General features: G+C 38.2%; 1 protein-coding gene across 3 annotated transcripts in view; it reads left to right on the top strand.

Annotated features, from left to right (window-relative positions):
* Positions 1-13419, top strand: part of LOC149027673 (DNA polymerase epsilon catalytic subunit A-like) — a 73887-nt gene that overhangs the window by 22612 nt on the left and 37856 nt on the right. For 2 of the 3 annotated variants that reach the window (XM_089164750.1, XM_089164735.1), the window contains exons 22-32: positions 2146-2233; positions 2327-2407; positions 2494-2637; positions 5167-5262; positions 5410-5610; positions 9220-9274; positions 9385-9527; positions 9606-10057; positions 10603-10747; positions 10832-11032; positions 11148-11222. In XM_089164750.1, coding sequence (XP_089020876.1) covers positions 2146-2233; positions 2327-2407; positions 2494-2637; positions 5167-5262; positions 5410-5610; positions 9220-9274; positions 9385-9527; positions 9606-10057; positions 10603-10747; positions 10832-11032; positions 11148-11222 — 1681 coding nt within the window. The remainder of the gene's footprint in view (positions 1-2145; positions 2234-2326; positions 2408-2493; positions 2638-5166; positions 5263-5409; positions 5611-9219; positions 9275-9384; positions 9528-9605; positions 10058-10602; positions 10748-10831; positions 11033-11147; positions 11223-13419) is intronic. The other variant, XM_089164741.1, reaches the window with a different exon arrangement.

The following is a 13419-nucleotide window of genomic DNA, read 5'->3' as shown; positions in this document are numbered from 1 at the left end:
CACTTAGTGAGATCTTGGTCCAACTCAGATTTTTGGCTAACCTAGTTGGGCTCCATAACCGAGTTCTTGAACCTTGTATGGAAAGATGATGACATGTACTGAAAGGGTCACCAAAGATGGGCTAGGGGAAGCAAAGATTAGTCGTGGGGCTACTATGGATACTTGGTGGTGAATGATTAGGTCCAAGCAACTAATATGACCAAGAACAGTTGTTTTATGACATGGCAAAGGAATAAGGAAACATTGGATTAAAAGAGGTATTTTGATGCCAGAAACGAACAAGACTGAGGGGATTGCTAGTGCTAGAAATGTTAGAATCTGTATATTAACCTAAACACAGAGGAAGGTGATATAGAAATGCTGACCCAAACCTAATTGGGTTTCTAGACTGAGATGAACCAGGTTCAGTTGGAGTCATCGGTCTAGTAGGATTTTAGGAAACATATTATTTGGGGAAATAATTTTTAGCTTATGTTATTTATCTTAGAAACTAGATTCTTAGGATAATCACTTTCTAATTACTTTTAGTTTCCTAGTTTGAAGTTTGAACTGGTCACTTATGGAGTTAAGTCTTAAATTAGATCCTTGTTATTTTCTATGTGTGTTGTAATCCCCTATCATAGACACAGTTTGGAAAATTATGAATTTATGTTTGTGAGAGCCTGTGTGACACTGTGGCTGGTGTGCGAGTGTGAGCACTCTCTTTGCTCTTCTTCCTTCTCTTATGCGATTTCTATCTTCCTCTTCATATACTTCTGATTCCACTTCTGTGAAAGTCCACCATAGCAGGAGTTAATTGGTACAGAGCCAAAGATCCCACACCCTTATCAATCTTCTTCCTCTGTACCCTCTCCACTAATTTTTCCCTATGATATAGCTTTTGAGTGGAAGAAAAAAATGTAATCCCGAAAGATTTTGGAGAGAACCAGATGGAGATAAGAAAGACAAGGGAAATAAGATTCAGTCTAGGAAAAAAAAGGAAAAGAGAAGAAGAGAATCAGTGACCGAAGAAAAAGACACAATGGTACCTGGTTTGAAGTCTTGAAGCTGCTGCTCCCCTCTTCTGCTGTTCTCCTCTGGTTTGAGAAAGAGAATTCCAAGCCCCAAAGGTAATACCCATGACATACGCCTTTGTTCTGAGATCTCTTAGCTTCTTTTCAAACATACTATTAAACCCACCTTTTTACTGATTTTAATTCCTGTATTACAATTTTGCCACCACTTATAAAGTTTTAACTATTTACAAATTCTGCCTTTACTAATAGACTTATTTACAATTATGCCATTACTTATACAATTCCACTTATTTACAATTTTATCATCCACCTATAGAGCTTCTCTATTTACAATTCCGCCACCCCCTTCTAGAGTCCCACTTATTTAAGAATAGTCCCACTTATTTAAGAATTTCCCATGATTATCATAAGCCCAGTACATGGAGATTAATCTAGATTCTAGACTATTTTTCCCATTGGATCAGTGAGGGAATTTGCCTATTTATTTCTCTTTTTCTTTGGTCATTTTCCAGTTTTTATTTTTCATCTCATTGTCCATCGCTCTCTTCCCTTCTCTTTGTCCTCTGGTTTCTTGTTCAGAATCCAGTTTTCCTTACTTTATGTTGTTTGGATCCATGTGGCTGACCTTCTGAAGTTAGGATAAGCCTAAATTCGTTGCTTGTTGGATGGAAAGTAGAAAACAACAAGGAAACTGCTAAGGGGCAAAATGGGGAAACAATATTAAACACAAGAAAAGCATCCCTCAATGGGGAGGGGAGAACAAAGAAGAGGGAGGTCTCCAGGATACAACAATATGCCTGTTCCTTGGAGAGGTAATATAAGCAAGTAAGCACCTAGAAACTTGGCGAATGATTTCAATACAGATGGAACCCCAAATCTAGAATATTTTTGGTTACAAGGCAATTTTTTTTATTTTAGGAAAGTGAAATTTTTCCAGAAAATTGAATTCCTGTGAAGGATAAGTCCTCTAGGATTGTGTGAAACCTAAGAAAAAACACTAATTATGTGATGAAAAGTGTACAAAATAAATATATGAACTGTTGTCTTTGATTAACTACAGTTTGTTTTACAACTTATGTATGGGAGTCATGATGGTGCTAATCATCTTTATTGAAACTGATATTTTCAGAGATTCGAAAAGAAAACTGACAATCTCATACCCTTGCGTAATGCTTAATGTCGATGTGGCAAGAAATAATACAAATGATCAGTACCAGGTTAGCATTGGATCTGCTTATTCTTCTAAGATTACTGTCGTTACACAGAAACTGACTTTGGTTGCCCTAATTTAAAACTCCGCTGCTGATCAGACACTCAAAGATCCCATTCATAAGACATATGAAGTACATAGCGAATGCTCCATTGAGTTTGAGGTGGATGGACCATACAAGGTGAGCACTTTGAAGCATGACTGTGTCCAGTTTCATTTGTTCTTCATCCATTTCATGCATTATTTCTGTCCCTCTTTGGTTCACAGGCAATGATACTTCCTGCTTCAAAGGAAGAAGGCATTTTGATTAAGAAGAGATATGCCGTTTTCAATGATGATGGAACCCTTGCAGAGCTTAAAGGTTTTGAAATCAAGCGTAGGGGTGAGCTGAAGCTCATTAAAGTTTTCCAGGTATACTTTGTTGTTCCTGTGAGATTTCATGGTGTGGTGTTTACCTATTTATTTGGTTCTTACTAGACTAAGACTATGTTTCCTTTAATATGTGGAAGATACAAATTTAGGTTAAAACCTTGTATGTGACTTTCAATAATGCCATGTCAAGATCAAACTTGAAAGAACCTAAAAAGATTGCATGCATTGATTGCATTCTACTGGAGATGGATCAAAACTCACTCAGAAATCATAGTTCAAAATTTCATCTACTATATCAATAGTTTTGAGTTTTCGTAACCATCATTTTCATTGATCTACCATATGGATTTAGATCTGACAATATCACTTTATGTGTTTAACTCATTCCATATCAAATAACAGCTAAGTAATCTAACAAAACTAGTATAATTTTATAACATGAACTTATTTACTACACATATGCCCTTTCCAGATCCTGCAGTAAACAGTAGTGAGAGCGTTCCACACTGGGATGGTCCTATTTTCTGTTGAAATATTATGTTTGTCCTTTGAGGGCCAAAATTTCTGTGAAGCTAGGAAATGTAGTAACTGATACTGCTTTCGATTTTGTAACAATGAAGATCACTGTGGTTTTTTTTCTTCTCCCTTTTCCTTGCTTGAATAATATTTCTATTAAGCAACGCGAAACACAGCCATGAGTTCCCTAGGATGTCAAGGCTTATACAATAGACGCGTTTTTTTCAAAAATCTCCACCCAAAAACATTACAAACCCATTCTTTATTATTATTATTATTATTATTAATTATTTTTTACCATCTATTTCTCTTTGGTTTCCACCCACAGTGCCTCTTTGTTCCCCCGGTATTCTACCTCTTATTTCAAAAGTGATATGTTCCTATATTGAGTTAGCGTCCTGGACTCCATCCATTTGTGCAAATTTCTCTCTTCATATGTGATAGACCATAGCCGCAAAAGCTAGTGAAGGATGGGGATATAATTAAAAGATGAGAGTCACCTCCTTTGCATGAGCCATGCGGCTGCCTTTGCAAAGCTACCACTATCCTTTGCTTTGCATGAGCTGGCAATGCCTTGACATCACGAACTTAACTATTCAGTTAGTGGTAGGCCATTCACAAGGCACATGGTTTAATGGGAAGCTGCCAATTCAAGCTGTTTATTTTCTACTAATTGTGATTTACTTCTAAAAAAACCGTAGTTGGTATTAATACTAATTCCTTTACTATCATCAGCAATGGTCAAATCATGCTTAGCTAGAATTCAATCCACTATCACACCTCATCCTTACACGGACTTTTTGCTAGCACTACAATGCCACTTCAATCCATTCTTAGCACTTGAATAAGTGTCCCAACTTTGTGCCTCCTTTCAAAGCAGTTCACTAATCCAGTAACCTTTCTATTAACACCTAATAAGCCATGTATAAAGCTAATCTCATTAGCCCTTAACCTTGCCACCATCTGGTTCCCTATTCAATTAGTAAATTCTTAAAAAATAAACCGTAGGTTATATAAATCATATTTTTATAAACACATATACCATCGAGTGTGTGTGTGTGTCATCAAGTATGTTAATGATTAACTCACATCCGCTGGATTGCATTTATAAAGTACTTAAAACAAATGACCTGACCCTACTGAACAGAATTTAATCAACTTGCTAGTTTAACTGTGCCATTCTTCACCATTCCTAGACAGAAATTTAGGACACTTCCGATTCTTGGGTGACTAGAAGAAATAAAATAATATGGTATAACTTGACTCGTGAATGTTCTAACCTATTCAATGCATGAAAAAGATCTGATAAAAATAAGTCATCATTTTTCTTTTATTCCCATTGGATCTCTATCAGTTCTATTTCATGGTTCTTTAAAATTTGGATTTGGAAAAGTAAATCCACTTCAGTTATCTGTTATTGATGGAAAAAAAGTTCATGAATTAATGGACCATTATACATACATGCAGAAAATTTGTTGAGGGTGCAAATGTTGTACCTGTCACCACCTCCAAAAAATAGGTGGTGTTGTGGGCTTTGGCGTGGAATAATATTTTGGGAGGCTTGAAGAGTCTTTTTAGATTGACCAAAGCTACCTCTTACAAGTCAAGTACAAGAGGTTTAAATATCCAGATAAGCCCTTGCTAGCTAATTCTGTTTGCTAGTGATGTGGTTGCAGAAATAAAATTTCTGGTTTATGTACAAATGGTCACTAATATTCATGAATTTCTTCCATAAAGAACAGATAATTGAGATGGATTTGCCTTTCTATTTCTAAATCTTAACGAATTGTGGCACAGGAACAATAGAGATCCTACAGGGAAAAAAAATGGTCCTTATTTTGCAGATGGTGTACCTTTCTCCACCTCAGAAAAGGTGGAGTGATGGGCTTTGGTTTGGAATAGTATTTTGGCAGGCTTGAACTTGAAGAGTGTTTTAGATAGAACCTCTTACAAGTTAAGTACAAGAGGTTTCAAATATGCAGACCAGTCTCAATTTTCTTATTACGTTTTTATCAAATTGATTATTGAACATGACTGCTCTCTTCTCTGTAGGCTGAGGTGTTTGACAAGTTTCTCCACGGAGCCACCTTGGAAGAATGCTATGCTGCAGTTGCTTCTGTGGCAAACCGCTGGCTTGATCTTCTTGATGTATGTAATACTTAACTTGGAAGCATAACTATCTGGAGTTTGTTTCCTTTATGCTTCCAGATGTTACTGTCACCTAGTATGGTATAACTTGACTCAGTAAGGTTCTGTAGACTGTAGAAAACTCATTGTTAACATTTATTTTGTCAGAGTCAAGGTAGTGATATTGCTGATAGTGAGTTGCTTGATTATATTTCTGAGTCAAGCACCATGAGTAAATCCTTGGTTGACTATGGTGTGCAAAAATCCTGTGCTGTGACTACTGCAAAACGGCTTGCTGATTTTCTTGGTGACACAATGGTTAAAGACAAGGGTCTACGTTGTCAGTATGTAGTTGCACGTGAGCCACAGGTATTGCATTCCCTCTCCTCTTCTGTTGAAGACCTTTTTTGTACCCGCATCTATCTCTGCATTTACATATTAATTACCTAATTTTTGTCTACTTTGCTCACATATATTCTACCAAATAGTAGGGTTTGTTTTATTTTATACATAAAAGTTATATGCCTGGGATGCTGGAACTAGCTTTTGTTTTTGACTTTGGATTTGGGCACTTATGTTGTTTCATTTCACACAATCTAGTTTTTTCATATCTTGACCATTCAGTATGTTCTCTATACAGTGCAGCAGCATCTTACTACCTTAGTAGTTAGTTCCTTATCTAGTTCTTTCATTCACTTGAACAAAGCAGATGAGGGATGACTTAAACTGTAATTTTCTCCTTGAAATACAGAAAGGAGTTCATCTCAAATGGAATACAGATGGCAAAATACCAATATTCAATTTATCATTATGAGACATCTCAGTAATGATGTTAAACCAGGATTTTATATTTATGATGAGATTTTTGTGATGGGTAGTAAATTAGTAATGATATAAAACTCCATCATTGAGATGAAAACATGGAGCAACAGTGCGTACTCAACTTGCACCCCACCCCTACCTTTCTTCTTCTCCATCGCACCCTCCTTCACCCCCTTCCCCTTAGCCTGCGGCAGCCCTTTTCTCATCCCCTAACCATAGTCCTTCAATCCCCTCCATTCCTCAACCCTGATTCCCCATCACAGCTCTAGATCAACACCCACCCCTCTCTCCAACCCTACCCCATTGCATCTTCCCCCTTTCCCCCTCCTTTCTCTCTCGCGGAAGCCTTTGCTGCCCCAAATTCTAAATTCTAGGTCTCCTTTCCCTCATCGAAACCCTTAAACCCTAGATTGCACAAGCCACTCATCTAAATCCCACCCTCTCTAGGATTCAACACCTTCTTCCCTCCCCTAAGCTTCGGATCCAATCCCTCACCAAACCCTAAAATTCTGCACTTTATCTTCTTTGCCAAACCCCAGAGACTATAGCCTTCTTTCACCTAGATCTTTCACACCCTTTTCCTGTATCCAACTTCCTCTTGGATGATCATCTCCTACCCCTTGTCTACCTGTAGTCCTAACCCTAACTCTAGCCATCCCTTAGTTTTTCGCAAACCCTAGACTTGGAGTTTCAATTCTGAATTAAATTACTGTAAGGTACAGATGTGAAATTCAATGCTCCGTAGCATTTATGCCATACCTGAACCCTATTCACACCTATTCCCAAGCCCTAAAACCATTCAAGACAGCCCTACACCTAAACTGCAGGGTTGTAGAACCCTAATATTACTGCTGATTCAATCGAATTGATCCTATAGACCGGCCTTTGGAGGTTACGTCAGGGGGGTTGGGGAAGGAGTTGTATCTCTGGGAAGAGTTTAATGGCACCAGAAAGAGGGGGACAGAAGGAAACCAATGGTCATGGATGTTCTCTTCATCCACCTCTTCCTCAAGAGAGGGAGATCAATTTGGTTTCTGCACAACCAGAATCTATAAGAAGTTATGATGGCGCAACGTGATCATTAATCTTGAGGGGTCAGGCAGACAGATGATATTATACTAACTACTCTAATGTGGCACCTTACAGAGGCAGACCAGCTATCAGTTCTCCAAAGTGTTGCTGAAACAATGTAGAGTTGCTGATGATGTTGATGTTAGTCTCCTGGATACTGGTTTCTTTATTTTCAGATTTGATTAGGAAGAAGACAAGGCCAAGGTGCTTGAGCAGGGACCTTGATATGTTAAGGGCATGAGGCATCTGTTGCTCATAAGGCCTTACACTCTGGGGGAGGTTTGGAGAGAATTGATTTATGCTCTGGATTATTCTTCCTAATGTTTCTTTTCATTCTTGGTCTACAAATGCCTTGAATTCAATTGGTAACATCATTGGTTGACAAGATGACATAGATGATGGAGAGGTTATCGTATCTTATGCTAGATTGAAGTCAATGCTAAGACTGAATTTACTGATTCTATTGCTATGCATGGAAAGGGTAGTCTGGTTTTTAATCAGAGAGTTGTTTATGAATGGTGATCAGAGTAGTGCATTGTCTGTCAGGTGTTGGGCTACTTTGGTTCAAGATGCCCTCTTGGAGAAGAAGGAAGATGGTCCTGTCGTGAATTGGAAATACTGTCATTAGACTTGCAAGATGAAGGTTGTTGATGACTGGCGACAAGTCAATGGTTAACCTCAGAGATCACATGGAAGAGAAATATCTAAGAATTTTGCTGAGGTGGAGGGGGTAATGGTTAAAAGGAAGAGTTTCTGTAAGGACCTGAACCTGGATGAAGGCAGGAGATCAACAACCCTCATTGGTGCTGATCAAACGATCGCTTATTGCAGCAAAAATTAATTACGATAAGAATCACTACTAAAGATAACATTAAATCCCAAATAACTTCTACATTGAAATATTGACCCAAGTAAGTAAGTACTCCAAAATTCAAGTGATTATAAACTTACTCTCAGTTGTGTCCTACACTCCTACTATATCAATCTAATGAAATAAAATAATGAAACTTAATCCCTCCATCAGAAGTTGAACATCATCTCAATCCTTGTGATATAAGAAAAAAAAATGTGGTGAACTCTATATAAGAAGAGCACACCACAGAACAACAACAACCAATAAGCACCAACAAATAAAACAAAATATTTTTGGTTTTCTCAAAAGCAGCAATTCAATATTAACTTTTTATTCACTCTTGTTACTTTGGCCAATATAGAGGAATTAAACTGCCACTGTCTAACAGAACTGAAACATGGAACACTATTGTTACCCATGATGTGACTATCACCCACTTTATGACTATGTAAATATCATATCACTCACTCTGTGACTAATGTATACCCCATTGGCACCCATCTATGCGAATGGATGTTTTCGCGGCCTAATGGGAAACTCTACCTCTCTGGTGGTTGTAACTCTCCACCGGCACGGTGTAGTCTATTCACCTCCAATCTCTATTGCTATCACTCACATGATGTTTCATATTCACACTATTAGTTAACCATAAACCAAGAGAGCAAAATGCTGAAAATATCTTTATTGCTACCTGATGGATTACCAAGATCCCAAAAACTTTCTCTTGATTTAAACCTCGCAAATATGGTTGCCTTACATTGTGATGGAGGGCTGGTAATTCCAAGCAACTTCTGGGGTACTGATTTGTGAAGCCGAAGGGGCACAAATTAATTCTGATTAAACTAATGAATTAAATCTCGTTTTCCTACTTTCTAACAAGGTTTTGAGGTCATTAACATGTCACACTACAAAGAAAACCCAGGGATTGAAGGCCCAATAGTCTTATAACCCAGTTACTCAACCCAATGCATATTTCTAATCAAATAAGCCCTTTATGTGACTTGTCTACATTAAGGTAACTCTATTGTTTCTGAGGAACAAATCACATTTGGATGTTAAACCTTCTTTAAGTGAAATGTTTATCATGCATGTTAGTCTACTCTATCCGCAGTTCATGTTAACATTTTCACAAACCTTTTGTTGTTAACTACTTTGAGATCTTAGGGGATCTTGTTGCTATTCATTTTGTTTCCTTCTATTTACAAATGGCTATTTTGTCTCATTGAGGACAGGGCACTCCTGTAAGTGAGCGTGCCATTCCTGTTGCAATATTTGAGACTAACGCAGGTAGTATTCTCTACTACCTTGTCTATGGTTGTATACATTATACATATATACTGAAATTGGGAGCTAAATCTTTCTGTGTTTCTTTTCTGTCCTCGTCCCTATACACAAAGAAATTTCAAAGTTCTATGTGCGGAAGTGGTGCAAGATTTCTTCAGATGTTGGCATTCGATCAATTATCGATTGGTCCTATTATAAGCAACGGCTTTCTTCAGCAATCCAGAAAATAATTACAATACCTGCAGCAATGCAACAGGTGTACAGTTTGTGAACAATTTGTTGATTCAGAAGGTGTCTATATTCCATTCTCTAAAAACAAATGGAATTTTTGCAGGTTGCTAACCCTGTCCCAAGAGTAATTCATCCTGATTGGCTGCATAAAAAAGTCCGTGAGAAGAATGACAAATTTCGCCAACGCAAGCTACATGATATTTTCAGCCCATTGAACAAAGATAACATCAAACAAGGAGATTTTTCTGCTGTTACTTCTGGTCATGCATTGGAAAATGTAAATGTTGAAGATATAGAAGACTTAAATAGAAGTTCTACAGTGATTGGACCTCGACCGACAGTTCGTATCTATGAAGTTCACAATGAACAACATTTAACTAAGACATCTTGTACCGTAGCTTCTTTGCAACAACAAGAAGCTGATACTAGTAAGAGGACATTTCATCACAATGTTATGTCTGGTGAAAATATTGACAGAAACCTTGATTACCAAGGGTGGCTTGAAGCAAAGAAGAGAAAATGGAAAGATACTCGAGAGGAAAGAAAGAGACAAAGGTACAGAATTTGTTCATTCCTGAACAAGAAGGTTGAACTTTTGCCGAAAGCCCCAAACCCCCTTCTACAATCCTGATGGGTGAATTTCAAAGCTACTGTTCAGTACCATACTGTAAATATATGCTGAAACTGTAGTTGGTGCAACTTGAAATCACCGGAAATTATATTTAGTGATGAATCTTTGCAGGCATTTGAATTGCTTTGAAAATTTGAAGAAACATTTAGATCCACACTTTCTTTGGAGTTCCTTATTGCAAAAATAAAGTTCAGATGATAAAGTTATGGTTTTACTAGCTTGTTTATGTGAGTTCATTTTGACCATATTGACATTCTCAGTCCATGCAGATTTGGAAATAAATCTAGACATGCTAGGATTGGGATGGTGGCTTTCTATTTTAGTTTTAGTCTGCACAGAGCCTTCTATGTGCTATTTTGGACGGCAGAGCCTACTATGAGCTATTTTAGAGGATGGAATTAACAATTAACTTTCTAGATAATGCTTGCTTGGCAAAGGGCTTTTTCTTAGCAAAATTTTTCATTTGCAGGGGCAGTGTGAAGAGGGTATGCAAAAATAGTGATGTTTCTGAGTTTTCTGGTGCTGAAATAAGCCACAAACAAGGCCAAGGCAGAGGCCAGTTTAGTTCATTTTTCCGAAGGCCTGAGCTAGCACTTTTGCAATCATACTGGCAGGTGACATGGGTTTTCTCCCATTCCGTGAGTTTGTCTGGGGTTCTTTACTTAATTACTTCTTAATACCTGCCTTCTTTGGTTCAGATAATACAGCTTATTCCAAGCTCACAGCCTGGACTATTTCTTGCTTGGGTTGTTGTTGAAGGAATCATGCTCAAAGTTCCTGTCAATATACCCAGAATATTCTACCTCAATTCTGAAGCACCAATTACTGAAGAATTTCCTGGTAGGCCTGTCTTCGACAAAATTCTTCCTCATGGACGTCGTTGCTTCAATCTCATTGAGGTACATGTGGTAGTGTGGTGCAACATTGTTGAAGCTGAATCATAGTCTCTTAGGTTCCCTGTTTCTATTAATGGCAGTAATGTGCTTCATCTTTATTTTCTATGTTGTCAACTAGGTAATAATTGATGAAGATGAATTTAGGGCTGGGAGTAAGAAACTTGCTGCACATCTTGCTGATCCAGAAGTTAAGGTATGTATATTAAACCTTTGAGTATGGTGATGGTTGCAAAGTAAAATGCTTCTTCCATCAGTTTTCACAAACTTTTTGTGGTACTGTTTGTTGGAGAGAGTAGGGTTGTTGGTGACTTGGTGTTGCCTAGCTTGATGTTCCTGGGGGAAAATAGATGGCTCAAAGCTTCTGACATCACTTCCCAAGTGTTAGGCTCATTACCTTCATACCTCATTCATCTCTTTTTTGTAGTTCCAGTGTTCTCAGGCATATCCGACCAGCTAATTATGCCCTAACCCCGTCTTGCCATACTCTCATTAGTAGTGCCCATCAAAGTACTTGTCTGGATCAGACAACCACTCATAGAAAGCCTGAAGGTCATGGACACCATCATATGTTCCTAGCTCATAAATCTCTGGAGGCCTTTGTGGTTGCTTTATCTCTTTGTGCATATGATGGGTAGTCTCTTGTTGGTTTCAACATGCTTTTGGCTACTACTGCTTCATCTATCTCTGGTTGTTTATGGTCCGTCTAGCTCTGAGGTATTGGTACTTCGACGTGCTAGTTTTTGTAGCTCGATACCAAATGATGTAAACCTGATTTTAGGGTTAGGGTTTCTTGGATGAATTCCCTAAAATTTAGAGTTAGTCTAGAATCTTCTAGCAACTAATTCTAAAATTCTTTGGGTTGATCTAGAGTACAAGGAATATTTGTGGAAAAGGAGAGCTGTTAGGGAAAATTTAGGATTTTATTAAATTCTCATGGAATGATCTTCAAAGACAAAAGTACCCTTTGGGATGGCTTGAGTGTGGGAAAAGGGTAATAGGTTATGCATCTTTGGTTGGGTTAATATCCAGAGGCCCTACGGGGTAACCTAGGGTTGATAGGAAAAGGGAGGGAATATCCTAGAGTTAACAAAATTGGTATGGGTAGAAATTTGAGATGTTAAGAAAATCGAGGAAGGAAAAGTAAAATGAATTAAGTGTTCAAATGGAATGGGAAGTCTTTTGGATAAGGAAGGGAGGGATTAGGGATCTTGTGGCAAAGGGAGGGAGGGGTTTGAGACTTGTGGTTGGGAGGGAAGGGGTAGGGGAATCTTGTGGCAAGGTGAGAGGTGTTCTTGCTAGATTCTTTTAAGATTCTTGATTTTCTTCTTTTTCTTTCTTTTCTTTTCTTGTTCTTGTTCTTTCTTTTCTATTTAAGTTCTGCCGCAACTTCAGAAACAAAAGGAAACAGGAAATTGATAGAAGCAGAAAAAGGGTGAGAGAGGGGCTGCTGTACGAAAGAGAGTGGGGGGGGGTTCTTGGGGCTTCACAGCGGTGGGAGGGGGCTGGGGATGCTTGCACAAGGAGGGAGATGAGTGGGGTGGGTTCTTGATGGAGTCACAGGGTAGGGGAGGGGTTTAGGGCTGCTGTACTTGTTTGATTGGAAGAAAATATTGTGAATGCTGGACTGCTGCTGGAATTAAAAATCTATTGCTGAATTGAAGAAGAAACTCTTAAAATCCGCCATGGCCCTCCCAACAAGACCACGGCCTTGTTTGTCTCCAAACAAAAAATTTTATTCATCAATTCAATGTGTCTAACAATGAAGTAGGGTGGGCTATTTATAGCCTCACAAGTGGAGGGAAAACACTTGGACTCTAATAAGGAAACCTAACTTGGCTTAGCTAGTAATTAGAAACTAACTCTACTGACATTTCCTATATAAGTTAGGATATCCTTTTACAAATAAATAACAGCCACATAAAATAAAGAACTTATCTTGTAATGAAAGACCTAATTATCCATAAAGAGTCCTAGTTAAAAGAGAGACTCCCAATGAGACTAGAACTCAAACAATTAATTTCAAACTAAGACTACTAAATAGGATTGGACTCAGAAAATTAAAACAAACTTCTTGTAATAAGAATCAACAGCTAATTAGTGCTAGAGAATGACCAAATTGCCCCTTTTAGGGGTTTTGCCAGCCTAGGCATGCCACCTGGGTGGGGTCTTGGGGCCAACACTAGGGTTTCAGCTAAGGGGAGTGCCTTTGTTAACATCACTAGGCTACATCAACAAGCTGTTTCGGTCATCTACTACAAAGATCTACTGATTTTGAAGCCAATCTTGATGCAAGATGAGTGTTCTTCCCAAACTTCTTTTATTTATTTTTTCTTTCAAAAATTGATTGAGATGGTGCCGACTCTGGTGGAGTAGGAGTTGGACGAGTTGCT

The sequence above is a fragment of the Hakea prostrata genome, chromosome 1, assembly GCF_041222555.1.
Source record: "Hakea prostrata isolate BN-2017 chromosome 1, UWA_Hpros_2, whole genome shotgun sequence".
NCBI classification, from domain to species: domain Eukaryota; kingdom Viridiplantae; phylum Streptophyta; class Magnoliopsida; order Proteales; family Proteaceae; genus Hakea; species Hakea prostrata.
Note: the sequence above shows the minus strand (reverse complement) of the source record. Positions and strands in the feature narration are given on the sequence as shown.